Here is a 19,743-nt window from a genome sequence, read left to right as displayed (position 1 = left end):
AGATGAGATTACCGCTAAGAACATCACCAACAAAATTACGAACGCAATTATCATTTGTATCATTAACGAAGTTCATACATTTTTTATATAAAATCTGCATTAAAAAAAATTGGATTTACTTTCTGAATGTAAAATGGATAATACAGAAATATACATGATTAGAAAAAAAATTTATTTTTCTTAACCACTTCCAATTTGAAATTAAATGCTCGGCCAGCATGTTTCGCCACTGTTTCATATATTAATATGTATATTGAAATATGTATATGTGTACCATCACGCATATTCGCAATTAAACGACGATAAGAATGTTGAGTTGTTTTCTCCGAAGTTTGTTTGCACCTTTTGTCTCAGCACTACCTTTTTTTTTTCATATAAGGCGCATGAAACATTTTGTGTTGTATTTTCCCTTCTCATGGCTAATTCTTTATTCTATCACAGTGTATGTATTTTCTATTCAATTTTAAATAGATTAAAAATCGATTTATAAATAAATCCAGAAAAAAACACGGATAAATATCATGACATTTTGACAAATATAAGTTTGGTCACTCTTTCGTCTCAGATTTTTTCAATTTTCGAATCATCCTTGTAAAGCCGATTATTCTTTCGCCTCCTTCAATGACATTAAATTCGAGAGAGTAGATTTGCTTTCTGTGTTTTTTCGCTTTTGTAATATATAGTAAGTCGGTATCGACGTACAATGAAAGAGAAGATCCTTTGTAAAAATATATCATGATATGACCAGTATTATCTTTCAGGTCAAAGTGAGCCAGATATCGAAATGTCGAGGTATTTATTTACGGGAGCGCTAAAAGCGCAGAATGGGAGTGCACGCTCAATCCTTCTGATTCTGTGACAATTCTTGCAGGTGGATTCATGCTCTATAGCGACGGCTGGTCTCGTGGAACCGGCTCGACTCGCGGCATTCTGGCAAAGGATGATTCGGTGCATCGCCATCAGCGATTCCGCGGCAATCATCACGAGAGCCGTTTCCGGTGCACCTATTGCTGCTACGAGTCCAAATACAGCTCGAACGTGTACAAGCACGTGCGAAGGCGACATAAACACATGCCTTTTTTTAAACCAGATCGAGTGCAATAAAACAAGCAATCGTCGACAAGCACTTGTCGATTTACCGGTGTATACTGTTTTTTTTTTTTTTAAATTTTTTTCTTAATTTTTTTATTCAGTTTTTATTTTGTTTTGAGTCATTTATATCAAGTTTTTCCGGACTTATTAAGCCAATACTATTTGGTCAGTGGTTCAGAATATACCGAAAAAGTAAGATTATTAAAATTAAGAAAAAAAAAATACTTTTTAAGTAATCTTTTTTTTTTCTTAAGAATATACTTTTTAAGTATATTCTTAATTTTAATAATCTTACTTTTTCCTCCTTTAAAAAAAATTAAATAGAAGAGTTTATTTCATATCAGATTTTTGTCGCTTGTGTTTGTGATTGATTTTCTTTTGTTTTTAATTATAATTAAAGATCATTGGAAGTTACATTTCCAAAGCACTTTACATTCGAGAGAGAATGTATGTTTGTTTTTATTAAGTATATAGCTTGAGTTGTTACAGAATGAAATATTATAAGTGATAAGTTTACTGGTTACACATGTTTTCGACAAAACAATTATATTATACGTTGTTGCTCTGTGTGGATTTGTAATTATATCATCTCTCCGACTACAACTGAGCAATAAAAGAGTTGTTGTTTATAAATATTGATCGAATAAAAGACAACGTTTGTTTTTTTATCGTATTTCTTGTCGGTTCAATAAACATTTACGACGACTCTTACTTAAGTGGAAGATTGAAAATCATCACTCTTTTGCAGGTTCGATTCAGATCAGGAACATATTTCTTAACATATTTATTAACATTATTCTTTTTCACTTGTCGTTATTTGTATCTCGTACAGGTAAATCCTATGCGGTCGGAAAACGAGTCGGAGGCCTAATCAAAGGGTTGTCATCATCTCTTTCCGACTTCAAAGGAAGTTTCACGACTAAGTCTCTCTGAAGATACTAACTCGAGACTATCTGTCAAGTTAGAGAATTGTTACTTCGTTTCTTATATTTGTCTCATCTTTTCTTTTTTCTTTTTTTTTTTTTGGTTTGGATTTCTAGTCATTTGGAACGTCGACACAGGCACTTCTCGGCATGCTTCTTACTGATCTCGATCTCGATCTGTTTCTTTTTTGTTTTCAGTGCTCCGTTTGGATGATCAAGTTGCAGATTATCCCGAGAGATTCGTCTGTCCGAACTGCGGCGTCTCGTTCAGCCAGAGGTCCAACATGATGACACATTTTAGACACGAGTGCGGAAAGGAGCCGAGATATCAGTGTCCTTACTGCGGGAAAAAGGACAGAAAGTCGTCCAACACGTACAGGCACATCAGGCGATATCATCAAGGCAGAATTATCCACGCGATTCGACGCTTTTGAGTCACGTAAAACGCATGTTTTGCGCAGGAAGCAAATAACGGCATTTCGTCAAGATGCCGCCGTTCAACGTTCAAGCTCATAAGCTTCGCGAGTAAGTGAGATATCATGACGGCGCAACGCGAGAAGAGTTCACAGTCTAATCGCAGAAGAATCACATTCTTCTATTCTTGTCGCATCTCTGGTTGTCCGGTGCTGTTCGTCGCTGAATATATTAGACACGCACGCACGGTTAAAATAACGAAGTCGTCGATACTGTGATATTGTGTTCCCGCTTCTTCCTTTTATTTTATCTACTTGGCGAAACGATTGATCTTTACGGCCTGCTTTGTCCTCATTCTCCACCTTGTTGACTTCGTCCTTGCGTGTTTTGTGACGCGAAGACTCTTCGCTCTTTCTCTCTCTCGAGCGAGCTCCTTTTCGTTCGAGCTCTCTTCCCAAACTCGTCTCTCTCTTTCTCTCTCTTTTCGTGTTACGTTCTGTTTTCTGATCTAAGCCAAAAGCTACGTTGCGTTCGTCCCGTGTTCGGCTCCGACTAACCGCGACTTCCTTTCTTGCTTGTTTTTAGGAACATTTCTACCGTCCGGCGAAGCCCGTATACTCGACATCTTGCGGAACTACCAGAACGAGGCCAATCACGAGAAAAGACTGTCGATATTCCGGCAGCATAACAAGATCACCGAGTACCACTGTCCCAGATGCAACGCCGGTTACACCTACAAGAAGACGCTGATGACGCACATGAAGTACGATTGCGGCAAGGAGCCAAGATTTAAGTGTCCTTACTGCAACAAGAGGGACAAATGCTCGTCTAACATTTACAAACACATCAGGGTACGACACGACGGGAAACCGGTGTACGTGGACAAGTTAGAATCTCCGCGCTCTTCCAGCTCTTCCTTCTATAATTCGTCATCTGCCATCGGACAGTCATCTTAACTACATTTATGTGAAAATTTGAATTCTTCTATTGATAACGAGACTGGTGAATGAATTTATTTTATTTTGTTTTCTATATTTATAAAAGTGCAAACACAGAGTCTTTTTTTTTTTGTTTATATAACTAACGAACAAAACTTGACGCAAAGTCGGTAGTTACAAAGAAAATAACAATCTTCTCTGATGTGAAGTTTGAGTGCCAAGTTCTGTCGTAACAGACGTACGGACTTTTAACAGAAAAAAGAGAGACAAGAAATGTTGATACTTTTTTCTTAAAATGATCATCTAATAATGTAGAGTGTACATAGAGTTGATTTTATAAGAGAGATACAGTCAAATTATTATCGAAACTATAGAAAACACACATAGGACATTTTAGATATGATTTATTAAACCAATTGTATATATATCTTTTTTATGCAAAATGTACGTATGTGTAAACACGCATATATATATATATATATATATATATATATATATATGTATGTATATACATATATAGTATAAACTAATATATATAGTGTATATTATATATACGTGTGCGCGCGTGTGTGTGAATCTATAGTGTAACATATTTATTGTATGTAAATCTTTGTTTGTACACAAAACATAATTAGACATAGATTTTTTTTGAAAATAAGCAATTGCATTGCGAACTGTGCCATTTTATTGTGTGCGAATCTCTGTACAATTGACAATCTGATTCGTTAAAAGTGCTCGAAAATATGTTGTTTTATCCCCAAATAAAACAAACTCTTTATATAAAAATTCAACTTCAACTACAAGTTGTTTGCAAGAAAAGAAAAACAAACACATCTGCACCTTTACGTAGTAAACGTAGTTTTTGTGAGCGTAACGTTAGAGAAAACTGTGCGTACGGTTGACAAACGAGGACAGGGAAATTGTTTATGCAATATAAACAAATGAAAGTTTTTTTTTAACGTCACCTAAAATAGAAATAAAAACAAATTGCACATCGTTTTCATGGCGCACTTACCATCTCGGATGTTGATTCTTACACATCACAGGACACTACATCGGGACTTACTTGCGTTACGATCTTGGAAAGCATATCTTTGTGTAGGTTGATTGGTTAATGTAGTGATTGAATTAGAACGCCAAATTGGAGGTATTAATTTATCCGCCAATGTGCGTTTATGATCGTATATACTTTATACATATATCACACAGATCGCGCGATCGGCAAAAATCGCCCTTTGGTATTCGAATATTTTTATTTGCTTTCAGATGCTCAGCCGGCATCGTGGTATCCGGACGAACGGGCGAAAGCAGTGTCTACCTATGTGTGCCCGAAGTGCCACACGGGTTTTCGAAGGATGTGGGATTTAGTTAGACACAAATGCGGCAGAATACCACGTTACGGATGTCCCTACTGCGCCAAGAGGGACAATTCGTCCTCGAATGTTTACAGACATATCAGACGGTGGCACAAAAATCAAGCAATCATGGTGAACAAGTTGTTTTAAAATTTAAAGCAACTTGTTGTGAAAAATTAGAAGAAAAAAACCTATTAAAAAACGATATTATATTTAATCAATGTTTAAAACATCGTATACGGAATATGTAAAGTAATAAGAGAATTTTGATGTGCGATTGTAAACAATTTTTTTCTGTGAATCTAATGATGATATTTAAATCGTCTCAGAAATTATTTTTTATTGTTAATGTTGAAATTTGTTCGAGATTGTGTATATAATTTATTTTTTTTGTACGTTAATTTGATATTGTGAGATTAATTTTGTATTAAGTTGATAATTTATATAGCATTTATATACAATGTGTCTTCGAGAAGTAAAATGTTCATGATTTACACTTGAATTGTTTATTGGAGTTCATTCGCGGACATTTATTCTTCGCTCTGTTGACTTTACTTGCTCGAAAAGATCTCATCAGTTACATAGTTTGGATTTATCATTTAAAAATCAGAGTATGACACTCGCGTTATTGCACATTTATAATTTTTATTTGCAAGACACTTTTTTATAAAAATTATTAACAACATTCTTTGTGATCATGAAATTCACACTTAATTTTTTTTAACGAGTGTATTTTTTGTTGTGTTTCGCAGCAGCTTGATGTGATTATATTATCGAATTATTCTCCTAACTTGTTGAAGAAACTTCAACAAAGTGATTCTTCGCACGTGACGTTTATCATATTGTGGTCTGATGTGTATCACACTGTGTTTGTATATCACGTTCTTACTCGAGCTTTGAATTTTAATGCGAAATAAATCGTGTATGGCTTTTATCTACGTTGTTTTTCTGATCACAGTGTCATCACGATTTGTGTTTCACACCGTTATTATTTATTTGTTGTGACAATTCTGCAACAGATTTTTGTACTTACACCTAGGACACATCTGTTTTTTGTTGTGATAAATCAACGTCGTTCTCGCTCTTCGATTGATTAAATCTAATGGAATGTTAAATTCGTTTGTTATTTGGATTTTTCGTTTGTATCCCGCTGTTGTCGACGACGAAGGATCTTTTGCGGACTCGCGCGATCTGAAAGCGAGAACGAAAGAGCAAAAAAGCCCCAAAAATAAATAAAAATAAAAAGAATCGAAGAAGCGAATAAAACTAATCGGCTCTTCGAATTTTTCAGGTGCTCGTCAGAACGCCCGGAAGCGGCGCAAAGAGTACTCCGTGAACAAGAGTCACTACTGCCCGCGCTGCAACCGCGGCTTCACACTGAAAAAGAACATGACGCGGCATCTGCGTCACGAGTGCGGTATGGCGCCCAAGTACCAGTGCCCGTACTGCGACAAGCCTTCCAAGTTCACGCAGAACATTTACGCGCACATCCGAAAGTATCATCCCGGTCAGGAGCTGTGCTTCAGACGGTTATACTGAACGTTTCCGTGAGAACATAATGCGTATTTATTGCATCGGTATTGCAGCTCGATAATTTTTATAAGTTTCCTCGTTTCCTCTGTTAGACACTCACGAAAAGTGAAAATTTATTCCCGTCTGTGGTGAAGGGGAGATCAATAAAATAATTTCAGTGTTGAGTCAGTGGTTTTTTGTTAGTGATTTTCAATGTTTCTTCACAACAGAATAGGCTTCTTTGTCTCCTCATGGCGAAAGGTGAAAGGTGAAATGTCGAAGGATAAACCCACTTCGATAAATCAATGTCACGTATTTTGTTTCTATCGCGAACTCGATTTCTTCTTTCTCTCTTTCTTCTAATCGTGACGGTCGTTTCGATTTCAGGTGGCAAGCGCCGTCGCCGATACAACAAGCGGTTCATCTGTAAACGCTGCGACAGACGATACGTCAACAACAGGGACCTGAAGAGACACGAGAAGTACCGCTGCGGCAGATCACCGCGCTTCAAGTGTCCCTACTGCCCCAAGCGGGCGAATTATCGCTCGATCATTTACAATCACGTGCGCGGATTACATCCGAAAATGTATGTGACGACGATGGACCTCGGCAGCGACGCTTGTCCCGCATGAAAAAAGAAAAAAAACAAAACAAAACAAAACAAGAAAAAAAACGGTCCTCCGCACGCGAGGAAAGGAAATGACGGCCTGTGAAATTTTAATTTTTGCTACGAATTCTTTTGTCAGAGACAATTATGTAATTTTAACATACCATACCGATATCTCTAGTCTGTGAGAGAACTTCAATACCAAACGTGATTCAAACTTTATTCTTGAATATTATGTTTGTATAAGAAAACATTACTCATTTTTCACTGCACTTTGACAACCTTCAAAGGTGAATATACGTATATATATATACATGTAAATAAATAAACAATTTCCGCACATCTACTTTGTCGAACTTTCTCTCGTTTCTTTCCTTGTCTGTCTGTCTGTCTGTTTTCATCCTGTGCTGTTTGACTTACCGCAGTGTTCTCACGGTTTACACACGCTCTTCACATTATCTCCAATTATGTTTTTCTTTTGTCATTTTGTTCGTTTTGTCTCAAGAAAAACAAAAGTGACTTCTACCGAAAAGCGGATATAAAACGAAAAATACCAGCGCAAACATGTTTGAGAAAACAAATATAGATTCGTTGCTCCTTACTGTTCTCTTTCTCGTACGTAGCGAATACAATCGGTTTTTTCAAACTGATGAACTTCGTGTGCTTTTACAGTGATCTACTACCGCTACGACGGCGGCGCCGTAGCGTCCGTGGCCGCGAGTCGTCGCAAGCGCCGACTGACCAGGACGCGGGGAGGGATCACCACGTCGCGCGGGAACTTCATGTGCTCCACGTGCTGCAAGACGTACAAGTGGTATCGCGGTCTGCTCCGTCACCTCAAGTACGAGTGCGGCAAAGCGCCGCGCTTCAAATGCCCGCACTGCTCTTACGCCGGCAAGCACCGCTCGCACGTCTACTCGCACATTAAGAGCCACCATCACAACCAGGAGATCTACACCATCGACATCCAGCAGGGGTGAAGTAAGGATTCGCACACAATGTGTACTTGCTGTCACGAGCGAGCGAGCGAGCGAACGGGTGAAGAAATGGGGATTTGTTCCGTTAAACTAGAGTAGATTCGATCGAGTTTTATGTCGTACGAGCGAAGTGAGTGTAGAATCGGATTTCTTTTTTACGCCGACGATGTTTTAACGAGATGACAGTTTTGCATCGATGATTATATCGATGTCGCATCGAAGGTTGTTAAATCTGTGAAGTGGAAGATAAACTTTTGTTATGTAGTAACGACGAATATATTTAATTAATCTTTTACGGATGTGAACGAGAGCCCGATCACCGCTTTGTCGGATGTTGCTCGCCTTCTGACAACAAACAGGCAAATTGTTATTTTTACCTGGTTGTATACATAAATTTACATTATTGTTATTACATATTATTACGTACTACGCTGTCTGTTTTAATTTCTAATAAGCGAACTATTTATTAGGTTGCGGCGGTTTTCACAAGCTCTCATCTTAATATTTATCGTAAGCACGAAGCCAAAGCAGTTCATAAGCTAATACAATTAATTATCCTTCGATACATATTAAAATTATATACACTGTATAACTTTGTGATTGGAACACTTCGGTATAATATAAATAAACTTACTTAAAATGTTACTATTATCACTGAATATTGATGTGTATGTGTATTTTTAAAGTTGTCGATTGTGTCGAGGAAAAAGTTTCGATTTGACGGATACGTTGTTGTCACATGTGTTCTGTTGTCATCGTCACGTTCAACTTTTCTCACGTTCACCAATGTAACGTCACGATGGTTTTACAGCTGTTAGTGTTTGCGCTTTTGTTCTCTCTCGTCGGATACACTTTTTATATGTATGTAAAATATTTTCACAGCAAGATCACACGAGAGATCTTCGGATGTTCTATAAATGCTTTCACGTAACTCGTTCTCGGACGAGTTCTCGAAGGGTTGAAGAGCTTTTACTCGCTCAGAGACTAACCAGATTGAACTGTTTCTTTTCAGATTCGTTCCCGGAATGGTCTGTCCAGAACGCTTATTCTAGCGCTAACCACGATCAGCAGATAGCGCGTGGACGCCATCACTGTCCGAACTGCAGTCGCAGCTACAAGCACCGCAGCCATTTACTGCGGCATTACAGATACGAGTGCGGCATGCAGCAGCGATTCGAGTGCCCGTACTGCAAGCACCGGTTGCGACAGCGCACGCACGTGTGGACGCATATACGCGCATTTCATCCGGACAACAAGCTGTTCTGCATCGATATCGCAACCAATTCGAAATTAGTCTGGCAGGAGCCACGAAACGATATACTTAACGAAGTTTTAAGCTGTTCTCCCTCCTCCTCCTCCTCCTCTTCCTTCAATCGTTTGTAATTGTTCTCTGTCTCTCTCACTTTTAAGAATCGCAGATTCTTGTATGTGACAATACAAGAATCTTTTAATGTAACGTATATCAGATCGCGTTTCGCAAACTGTTAGTCAAAACTGAAAACAGACATCTACTTGTATTATTTCACTTTCAATGACTGTGCGTAATTGTACATACAATTATTTAACCACCGTCTTCCGTCTTTGAATTTTTTCGATCGATGTTTTTCAAAGTAAACTTTCATCAACGTACCGATCTTCTGTCACATCATCAAATATACCTGATTGTAACAAAATGTTTTTTGTTATTTACGTCGTTTTCGAGAGCTGTGATTTAGAATATGTTTGTCGTAGCGATTTAAGATTAAATAAAGAATATTGCCAACTGGTTTATTTGTAAACAATCCTTTAACCGCTCTATTTCATGTGTGTGTATGTTTTTACGTCCATTGTCATTTTATTGATTGATTTTGTTGATTATCATTGACGAATCATATCGTCGTCGTTTTTTGTTTTTTTACTTTTGTGCGGATTTTCGCTCAGCGATATGCAATAATATTGTGGATAAATAAAATTATCCATAAATATTGTGTGTCATAAATGATACATTGCGTTTATTAGCCATCTTTGTGTGTGTGTTTTTTTTTAATGCGTATGGACAAAAAACAGAAATGCCGGGACGTCGTCACACACACTGTGAAGTGCATCTTTCTCAGCTCCACGTTGGTGACCGAAGAATTTGACGACGTAACTTCAATTGAATGTCGGATGACCATCTGTCTCATCTGGACGCACGTCTGAACATATCCTTCAGCATTTTCGTCTTTATGTTTCAGGCATCCGCAAGTTATCTCCTGAACACACCTGCGTGTGCAGGACGGAAACGGGCACAGGAATCGGAGAATTTACGACATCAGAGATACATCACCTGTTTTCGGATAGAAGAAGTGGTGTTTCTTTCTTCCAAAAATACAAAGTATAAAGTGAAGCCAACCGAGCACAAAACCTACGGAATCAGATTTCTGTACTGTTATTGTGCGATAGGTAAATGATAGCGGAAGAGGAACACACGCCATCTCATGCAGACTCGCTAGACTCTCATCAGACTCTCTGTACTGCGATCGCGGAAACTGATGTTTTCCGCGAGAACCGATCGCAATTAGCGATTGATTACAACACTGTGTGTTTGCCACGTGGCCAAATATGAGCTTCAATAAAATATACAGCAGCGCTCCGCAAATTATTTGGCTTGTTTTTGGAGAACCCTTGTGTTGATCACCTTTACGGCACGAGAGTGTCGATTTCTCCGAGTATTTTATTCTAATGTTACAAAGAGATACACATTGTTACTGTGAATCGTCGCCAACTTTCTACTAAGATAGTGGCGCATTTGTTTTTATTGAGAAATAAAGATGCTGCTTATTGTTGTATAACGGAAATCTTTCTTGATATCCGCAAGATGGGTCAGTCACACTCAGATATCTCAGATTGTTGTCAATTAAGAACATCATCACGCACACACGTTTGTACGAGCGACTTATTTATGCGCGTAGAAGAAGACGGAAATGCTGAGCACGTGCAGGTTCACGTCGCGAGGAACATATCTTTTTTAGATTTAATCATTTTTTCGTTATTACACGTTGCTTGCTGGAGAATTTGATGATACCTGAAAGCCTAAAGCCGTACGGCGGACGGTCACATCGTTAGAAATTTTTCTCCCTCTCGCGTGCGCTCGAGCATGCTCTTCAGCATCTTCGTCTCCGTGTTTCAGGCCCTTCCGTGGTGCCGCCGTTCGGACCGAACATGATCTGCAAGTATCGACCGGGTACGGAGCGCAAGAACAATTCCGAGGCGTCCAGAAAATCGAAGATACGTCCGCGTAAGGTCAGCGCCGACAACATGAAGCCGTTCCAGTGCCAAAAATGCGGGCGTGGTTTCACCCTGAAGAGGAACAAGGACCGCCATGTGAACTACGAGTGCGGACACGAGCCGAGGTTTCAGTGCCCGTATTGCGGACTACGCAGCAAGCAAACCTCGCCGGTTTACGCCCACATCAGGAAGAAACATCCGGACGAAGAGGTTTTTATCTTCGACATGAAGCTCTGAGCACGAAGATCGCGCGAGTCTCCATTCCATACCTGATCTCAAACTTAAATATACATATTCCGTCTCTCCATTCCGAGCTTTACCGCGATCTTCGTACATTTATTATTGAAGACCAGTGTTTCTCAATCCCGCTTGTTATCATCTTTAATTTCGTTTTCCACGGTATATATTTTACACGCTTATTTTCTTTGAATTATTTTATATATGTTGTAAATATTTTTTTATAAATACAATATCGATGAAAAGTCTGTGATTAATGAAACTTCCAAGTTTATATCGGGAAGAATAAACTCTTGTCTTACGGTACTTAAGAGTTTTACGCGAGATGTGTATATCTTTATCTTCTGTTTTTTATTTTTTAAATTTAAGTTTGTTAATAATTGTGTTGTATATGTTTTTTAGTAGAATTTCCTACGCGAGATATACGTTTTTTTCTTTTCCCGTTATTAACCCAGTATTAGTCGCGCGCTCTCTCTTCGAATTTTAACAAAATTTAACAATACCGTGCGTCGCAGTAAGTTTTTAATATACAAGATTCAGTCGAAAAGTAAGTATAGATTTCGATCGGCAAAAAAATTTAAATTTTGACGTAAGGTTGGTTTTTTTACTGCTGATGAAGTCAAAAATAAAAACTTCGCGCGATTATTTCCGGGTTAAATTTATAACGACCGAGAAAGTGTCTTACGAACGGCTGATACCATTCGCGTTGAGAAACATTGTCTCGCATCACACACACTTGAAGACTCAAGCGAGGATTGAAGCCAAGAAGCGCCACCATCGGAAGAGATGTTTGGATAGTTAATGCCGTAATTTAAGATCCGAAGAAAATTGTTGCTTCTACTTTGTAAAAATCGCAATTCGCTTGTAACGTTGTTTTGTATAATAAAATTTTATCGCAGTTTTTATCTCATGTCTACCGCTGTGAGACGCTTGGCTTGACGCAGCGGGATAGACATTCATGCAATACTTGTTCACAATCCCCCTTTTTACACATATATGTATATATTTATATATATATGTATGTTTATATATATATACATATATATATATGTATATTCGACCAGCCGCGAAGAGAAGGATGAATCTCTCATCACCCGAAGACTGCACAACCGACATTACGTCTCCGACTTTTTAAAAAAAATAGATTTCTAGTTGAAAATAGATTTCTAGTAGATTCTCGTTAACAAATAAACACACGGTAGTGATTTAGATCTCCAAATAGTAATTCCGACACACAAGTCACACTTTGCGTCTCCATACGCATCTCGCGCGTTGCTAAACACAACAAAAGTTCGTCAGGAAGATGTTCCACGGTTCTCAAAGGTATTCTTCATTTCATTATTAACCCTTTGCGGTTTCTAGACCGAATGGAACTCCAGACGTAAAGTAACAGAAATTTCTGTACGCGTGTCAAATATGTACTTCGTATACAAATGGGTATGGTAAATGTATACAAATTGGTGACTGAGTCAGATGCTTCAATGTTCACAAAATTTTCTTTTTTTCTTGTAGTTTTACACGATTTACTAGTGGTATTGACAAAATTGCAATTACATATTCGAATGTTAATTTTAAAAGATGGAAAAATTAACATTTTGCACCGTACGAAGTATGTGAAAAAAATTCTGAATTGCAAATTTTTTTTTTTATAACTTGTATTTATGTTGTTAGATATTAAAATAAGAAAGAGCATATTTGAACGAGCCGTACCGATGATATAAAGTCAATGCATACGAATCAACTGGAAATGTCAAAGTTCCTTCGGCCCGTAAAGGGTTACTGCAATGGAGCAAAATATTATATTCCCTATAACTGTTTCGACGGGAGCAAGGTCCAAAAGTTTTTTTTTTTTGTTGGCTTTTGAACCGGCTCCCTCGAACTCTCATCCTCGTAGAACGAGGTCGCGGCCAACTAACCGGCCAACCTTGGAAATTTTCCAGGTTTCTACGCGCCGGCTCCACAGCTAGACAACTTCATGTTGTTTCTATCCAACAACTTCGAGTCCCGAATCGGAGATTCGGGATATAACTCCGAAAATAGTTACTCTCTTCAGAATAATCGCAAGAGGAACTTTTACAATGTGAAGGCTCAGCTGCGACAAGCATTTGCCTGTCCCAATTGCGATAAATCCTTCACCACCAAGGGCAACATGACTCGACACTACCAGTTAGAGTGCGGCCAGCCTCCGATGTTCAAGTGCCCGTACTGCGACTTCCGCAGCAAGCAGACGTCTAACGTGATGTCCCACGTCAGGAACAAGCATCCCGGTGAAAAGGTTACTTACATAGACCTGAGACAAAAGTGAATAAGGACAAGAACAAGATTTCCAGAGATTCCGCTTCTGAGAACAAGCAATCGTGGTTATTAATGGGAGATGAACTCACACTTTGAACTTTTAGCATATAGAGCTTTGTGCGATTATCTAAATCATTTCGTCGGGAGTTTCTCGATTCACACAATTGTCGACACGTAGATACATATTAATAATATTATCGACAATTTAAATTAATCAGTGTGAGTTGTTGCAACTCCGCGCGAAAATCTCCGCTCACGAAACGTCCCTAGTTGTTAAGAGTTGTCACGATCACGGCGCGGTTATTACGTCGCGTGCCCTTGTTATTGCACACATTTTTTTTTGTTTTTTTTTTCTATCTCATATTTCATGTAAATGCCGATGTGTAACAATCAGGAATGTGTGTGTTGGTTGCGTAGCGACGCGACGTGACAATCTCGCCGTGGGATCCCAACTGTGAAGTGAGAGAGCGCGTAACGAACGTAAAACGAGCCGTGTGAAATTCCGTAGCGGCTGGAATAGTGGGACTCAGTATTATTGCCACAGATATTCTCTCCGTCTCTTTACACGTTACGAAATATCTCCATGCTTAGCGGTTAATGTGCCGGCGCGCGGAGCCTCTCGATGTGCTCGCGAAAAGTTCGTATAAACGCCGGGCACAATTTTATTTGGATTAGAGGTGAACGCGAACAAGGCATGTAATGTTTTGTTTTTAGTATGCACAGAGATAGATTTTATTAGAGCGTTATCTAAGGTGACACGTACTGTTACTGTACATCACTGGATTTTTTTTTAAGTTTTCATTATGTAAGTCTTTTTGCGTAGTAGTTACACAATTGTTGTAACGTAGTTTTTACACAATTGTTGTTTTCAATTTTTAATAAAATATTTATTACGTAAAGTTTTTTCTGTTGCTCGTTTATGCAAGTTTAATTATATTGTAAATAAAAAACTATGTATTAACAAAAACTATCTTGTACAAGTATTCGCATTACCTAGTACGAATAATTCTGCAATATAGCGATTCAAATAAACAAAATAATTTGCTAAGAAATATCAAGTACTGTTAATATTTTATTTACTTAATTTAATTATCTTGAACGTGAGAACATTTTTATTCGAGACAATTCTAGTAATGCTCAACTCATTCAGTCAATACACAACATTCGTACGACGGTCGGGAACTAGTGCGAACCAATTGCCAGCAATTTCGACGCGATTGCGAGGTTCTCTTCGAGAATTCGCACTCTTGAGTACGCGAGAGAGCACATTCGCGGTTCCGGCATTCGCGCGCTGTCCAATAAGCAATTTCTCGATTATTAGGAGCTATACATATATATATATATAAGAGAATCGTATGTTTTTTAAAAGTAAAAAAAAAAACCACATTTAGCCGTATACGTTTAAATGATTCAGGTTGTGAGGTTGATGATGGTTGAGACGCGCGCGTAAGAAAAACGTTCGCGTGCGTCTGTAAAATGAATATCAGAATCGATCCGACCGAGCAAGAGGCCGGTGCGACCGGCTCATGTGTGTACGTCGTGTTATTATTAGCGAAGAAATTGTTGTTGATTTTGACATTTTGACGAATCGGAATTGTTACACAGAGAGACAAAGCGTTCGCGTCTCGAAGACTGAAAATTGTTGCTAACGGGAGCAGTAAGTTTTTGAGAGAACAGGGTTTTTTCAAGCGGTCGGAACAAAACGTAATTATATCTTCTGTTCTTGTTAATACGATAAAAAAAAAAACAAAAAAAAAACCAAACGTATTGTCCTTTTCTGTGATTTTATTCTCACAAGGTGCATCCACCGGAGCACTGCGATCGCGCGACGACGTAGTACGAATATACAATTCACTTCGTCAGCGTTTCTCCTGTAAGTAGATTCCAGGTGCTACTGTCTTCACGTTACAAAGGCACTGATTTTGATTTTATTTATTTATTTATTTATTTATTTATTTATTTATTAACGAAGAGTCTTCGTTTTAGAGACACACGTTTAGTGGCCGACTGTTTTCGTTGCTGTGATATAATTATTGATCGTGTAGCAATATAATAAGTTACATACATATGTAATATGTATATATATTATATATCTATATATATTTGACAATATACAGAGTGGAGTGGGACAGGTGACTTCTTGTGTAAAAACGCGATGTATTTATCAGGTAATGCAATGAATGAAACTGATGTTTTGTATAGATCGTCGTCTTTCTTGAGAGCAAAGCATTATGAGGTAGAGAGAAAACCCAACTTGTTCTACTAACTTTTCGATTTTATCTTTACACAAGGAATTAGCCTCTGCACGGATGTTGTGCCTCTCGTCCTACCTCATCCTGTATTGAATGAAAACAAAAAAAAAAAAAAAAAAAAAACGCGTGATCGTGCACAAGTGAGAGATAAAAGTGGTACCGCAAAGCTGGATGCGCACGCTGGAGCGAACGAACAGAAGGACGAAAGGACTTGGATTCTTCTCGCGTTGATCATTTCGACCGACCGTTTATCAATCGAATGTTCGCTGTTTGTTCGCCAAATAAGGCGCACCCGGCTTGAATTCATTGTAGAGAGACAATTGTTCTTCGTGCATTCCGTTAGTTATCATTGAAGTTAAGTTTTCTGTAAACTTTAGAACGTTTTCGCGCGCATTGGATCCCATCTACTCGGGGTATCCTGACGACTTAACGAGATTCAACGGAACACAACTATTACAGTAGTTCCGTGTGTCGAACTGTGTATGACAGATTATATTCAGGACACCCCGGGGGGGAGAGGGTTCACTTGGCAAATTTAGGAACGCAATATGTTTTTACCACTGTCGATTTAATCGGTAGCAATTTCCCGCGATACGTTTTATTATCGTATATCGTCGCTGTGGAATTGTAAAATAAAAAATAAATCGATGTTCGGACACCTTACCTGGCAAAATGATATGCTTCAATATTTTCCAGCTGGCCTTTTTTATTCACTTTCTTTTCGATGTCTTCTCTATAAATCGTCCTCTTGGCCCCCACAATCATTCGCAAAAACCAAGAAACGAGCACGTCGAAAACACAAAGTCTCACCTGACACCTACTTTCTCGTAACTGCACGGTAGGTGATCTAACAAACGGATGACTTCGTCCTGTTTTTTTCATCATGTTCCATCTAACTAAGACTGTGAGAAAAACTAACATCTAAGACTGTGTGCTTGAAAATTGGCCTTTCGATCGAGTTTCCTTACCTAATCAACTTATCCTTTTTTTTTACCTTATACAAATGTCCAAACTAATCATCATCAGCGCTGATAATGTTCCATCTGTAGTGTTTCCTACCGAAGGTGTTTCGACGTTTATAATGAGATCGTTCTCTTCACAGAGACAAGACGAGAGTGTAGTCTAGAATATTTTTTTTTCTTTTGATTTTGCAAATTGGCTGAATTTCTCTTTTGTTTCTTTTCTTTTTTTTGTTTTTAACAGATTGTCACTTGTTGTTGCCGATAAAAAAAAAATAAATAAGGCTTGTATCGATGTGTGTCCGAAAAGAGCAGAAGTTATCCGCGACTTTCGACTCACAGGTCAATTTTTGTTTTTTCAGATGCACACGCGATGGAATCGTCGTACCACGTGAGCTACGTAGGAAACAACAACGGGATTAACGAACGTACCAAGCAATCTCAGAAACTTCTCCACTACTGTCCCAAGTGTCTGCGCAGCTTTACCTTAAAGAGCAATCGCAATCGTCATCTCAGATACGAGTGCGGCTATGAACCTAGATTCAAGTGTCCTTATTGCGAGCTGCGTAGCAAGCAGACGTCGCACATCTACTGTCACATTAGGAAGAAACATCCTGCGGAAAAAGTTTACGTCGTTGACTTAAAGTCGTAACACATTGTGTAATCCAATAATCGATTATGACTTTGATTTCCTCTGTGCGGAAAATCTATAAAGTATATATTTCATTATATATATTTTAATCACTTTTAATAATAAATTTTTTCCTTCTAATACGTAATCTTGTCTTCAGAAATTCCGATCACACTTCTGTGAGTCACTAACACACACATACACACACACATACACATGCTTAACTTCTAGAAACTATGCTTTCAGGACTTGTAGATCGATTTTAGTAAATACCTAGTAAGTATACTTTAGAAGTATTTAGTAATATTTTAGTAAATACTTTTGTAAATACTTTTATTTATTAACTTTGGTATCAGGTAGGGATATACACGAGTACAAATTGTTTTAGAACACAAGTAAGAGAATATTTTAATGTGACGCGCAATGTGTAAGAACAAAGCATTGTTTAATTATTGAAAGTGTAACAATAAAATAGAATTAGCGAATATACTTTAAATATGAAATATTTATAATTTTAGATATTAAACAGACGTATGAGTGTGTGTGTGTGTGTGTGTGTTGCTTCTGTTCGTGAAAAAGATGCGTGTAATGTAAAGGTGCGACGAAAGGGAGCCGTTATTAAAGAAACTTGAATTTTGCATACAACACACTTAGCACCAACCGGCTTTTTACTTCGCAATTCATCAATTTTACATCTCTGAGTGTTACTTGTAAGGATTATAATTCTCGAGACTTGCCGGGGCGCGGTTCGATCAATTGTTCGCTCTCGGTTTTTCTCTCTAACTGGACTGTCATTTGCTTTCAGCGCTTCTGTACGAGACAGATTTATACGACAGGAAGTCCGGCGGGGGTTTGAGCGTGAGAGAGTTGTATCGGCGCGGCGGTGGACGTCGGGGAAGACGCGGTGGCCAAAATCACGTGTGTCCGAAATGCGGCAACGGTTACATGGTGATCAAAAGTCTTAGGCGACACATGCGCTACGAGTGCGGCCAACGTCCAAGATTCACGTGTCCGTACTGCGGCGCTCGTAGCAAGCAGCGGAATCACATCAGGCGGCACATTATGAGGAAGCACTACGGTCAATCCATCCACGTTATCGACTCGCCTTACTGATCGAGGAAATCAGTTCTGTTCGTACTTGTTCTTCCGGGAAAAAACTAAATCCCGAAGACGTCTGTGACGTCAGCGTTGCCGTGGAAGATGCCACCGCGTGACGTCACGCGGTAAAGAGGGTAATTTACTATTGATGGGAAGAGTACGACACGTACCTCTCTACCTCTCTATTGCGTGATGTTACGCTGTGGCATCTTCCACGGCAACGCTGTCTGTGACGCCTCGTGTTTCGCTGTGTGTTTTTCACTTCTCGTTTCAAGTTCATTCTGACGTCTATCTCGTGTGTGTGATGAGGAATCATGCAATGTTACGTATATCTTATCTGTATAATGAGCAGTTTGTTAACAGTGTATTGGATGAAATAAAAAACATTTCTTATACGGTATTCGCTGTTAAGTTTGTCTATTGGTTTGTCGAAGTAGTTTCGTTTTTTTTTTCTTCATACACTCTCATTGAAAGGCCTGTGCTGATGCAGCTCCTCTGAGCCAATTGGATGCACTTTACTTCAACGGCTTGCGCAAAAAAAAAACAAAAACGAAAATAAAAAATAACGAAAATTAAACAAAAGAACGGGTATTCTTGCGCGAGCTTGAGCTCTTCAGGATAAAAGGTGACGGGACGTAACTCGCGGTAACATTCGCAAAAAAGCCTCTTCACGGTCTTCTTCATTTGTATCTTTTTCTCTTTATTTTTTTTCTTCACGCTCGGTACTACACGCGCGTTTTCTCGATCGCTCTGACTAACTCTGTGTTTTGTTGATTTCTTTTTTAGACACAAAGACGATCGAGCTGGAAACCAATCTCTCGTCAATGTTGGGCATGTGCACGGTGCTGATGAAAGAGTCCGAGAGCTTCGATCACGAGGAAGAGAAGCCGCTGAGCACGAAGAGACGTCGGAGCGGAACCGACATCGAGAGGCACACGTGCTCGCGGTGTTTTAAAAGCTACGTGCACGCGTGGCATCTAAACAGGCACACAAAGTTCGAGTGTGGTCAGGAGCCGAGGGTCCAGTGTCCTTACTGCTCCGCCAAGATGAAGCAGCGCGGTCACGTTTACAGGCACATCCGTCAGTGCCATCGGGGCCAGAACGTTTACGTGATCGATCTTAACTAAAACAATGAAAAACAAAAACAAATATCGACCAATTGCGGATAGAAGATCTTTTAATTATGAAGAAGACATATTCCGAAATT

General features: G+C 38.8%; 3 protein-coding genes across 3 annotated transcripts; all 3 read left to right on the top strand.

The window, feature by feature from the left end:
- Positions 1–4,532: 4,532 nt before the first annotated feature.
- Positions 4,533–11,301, top strand: LOC109856972 (zinc finger protein 169-like). The gene is made up of 8 exons (XM_020432766.1): positions 4,533–4,548; positions 4,634–4,854; positions 5,475–5,535; positions 6,014–6,251; positions 6,465–6,546; positions 6,677–6,820; positions 10,032–10,239; positions 10,967–11,301. Exons 1-8 carry the CDS (start codon positions 4,533–4,535, stop codon positions 11,299–11,301), a joined length of 1,305 nt encoding a protein of 434 aa, XP_020288355.1.
- Positions 11,302–13,276: 1,975 nt separating this feature from the next.
- On the top strand, positions 13,277–13,606 carry LOC109856971 (zinc finger protein 524-like). Its single transcript, XM_020432764.1, has one exon. It carries the CDS (start codon positions 13,277–13,279, stop codon positions 13,604–13,606), a length of 330 nt encoding a protein of 109 aa, XP_020288353.1.
- Positions 13,607–16,851: 3,245 nt separating this feature from the next.
- LOC109856970 (zinc finger protein CKR1-like) lies at positions 16,852–19,663 on the top strand. Its single transcript, XM_020432763.1, has 4 exons — positions 16,852–16,912; positions 17,170–17,455; positions 18,275–18,516; positions 19,323–19,663. The coding sequence occupies exons 1-4, from the start codon at positions 16,852–16,854 to the stop codon at positions 19,661–19,663; spliced, it is 930 nt and encodes a 309-aa protein (XP_020288352.1).
- Positions 19,664–19,743: the final 80 nt, after the last annotated feature.

The sequence above is a fragment of the Pseudomyrmex gracilis genome, unplaced genomic scaffold, assembly GCF_002006095.1.
Source record: "Pseudomyrmex gracilis isolate BER0280 unplaced genomic scaffold, ASM200609v1 scaffold_138, whole genome shotgun sequence".
In the NCBI taxonomy this organism is placed as follows: Eukaryota; Metazoa; Arthropoda; class Insecta; order Hymenoptera; family Formicidae; genus Pseudomyrmex; species Pseudomyrmex gracilis.
Note: the sequence above shows the minus strand (reverse complement) of the source record. Positions and strands in the feature narration are given on the sequence as shown.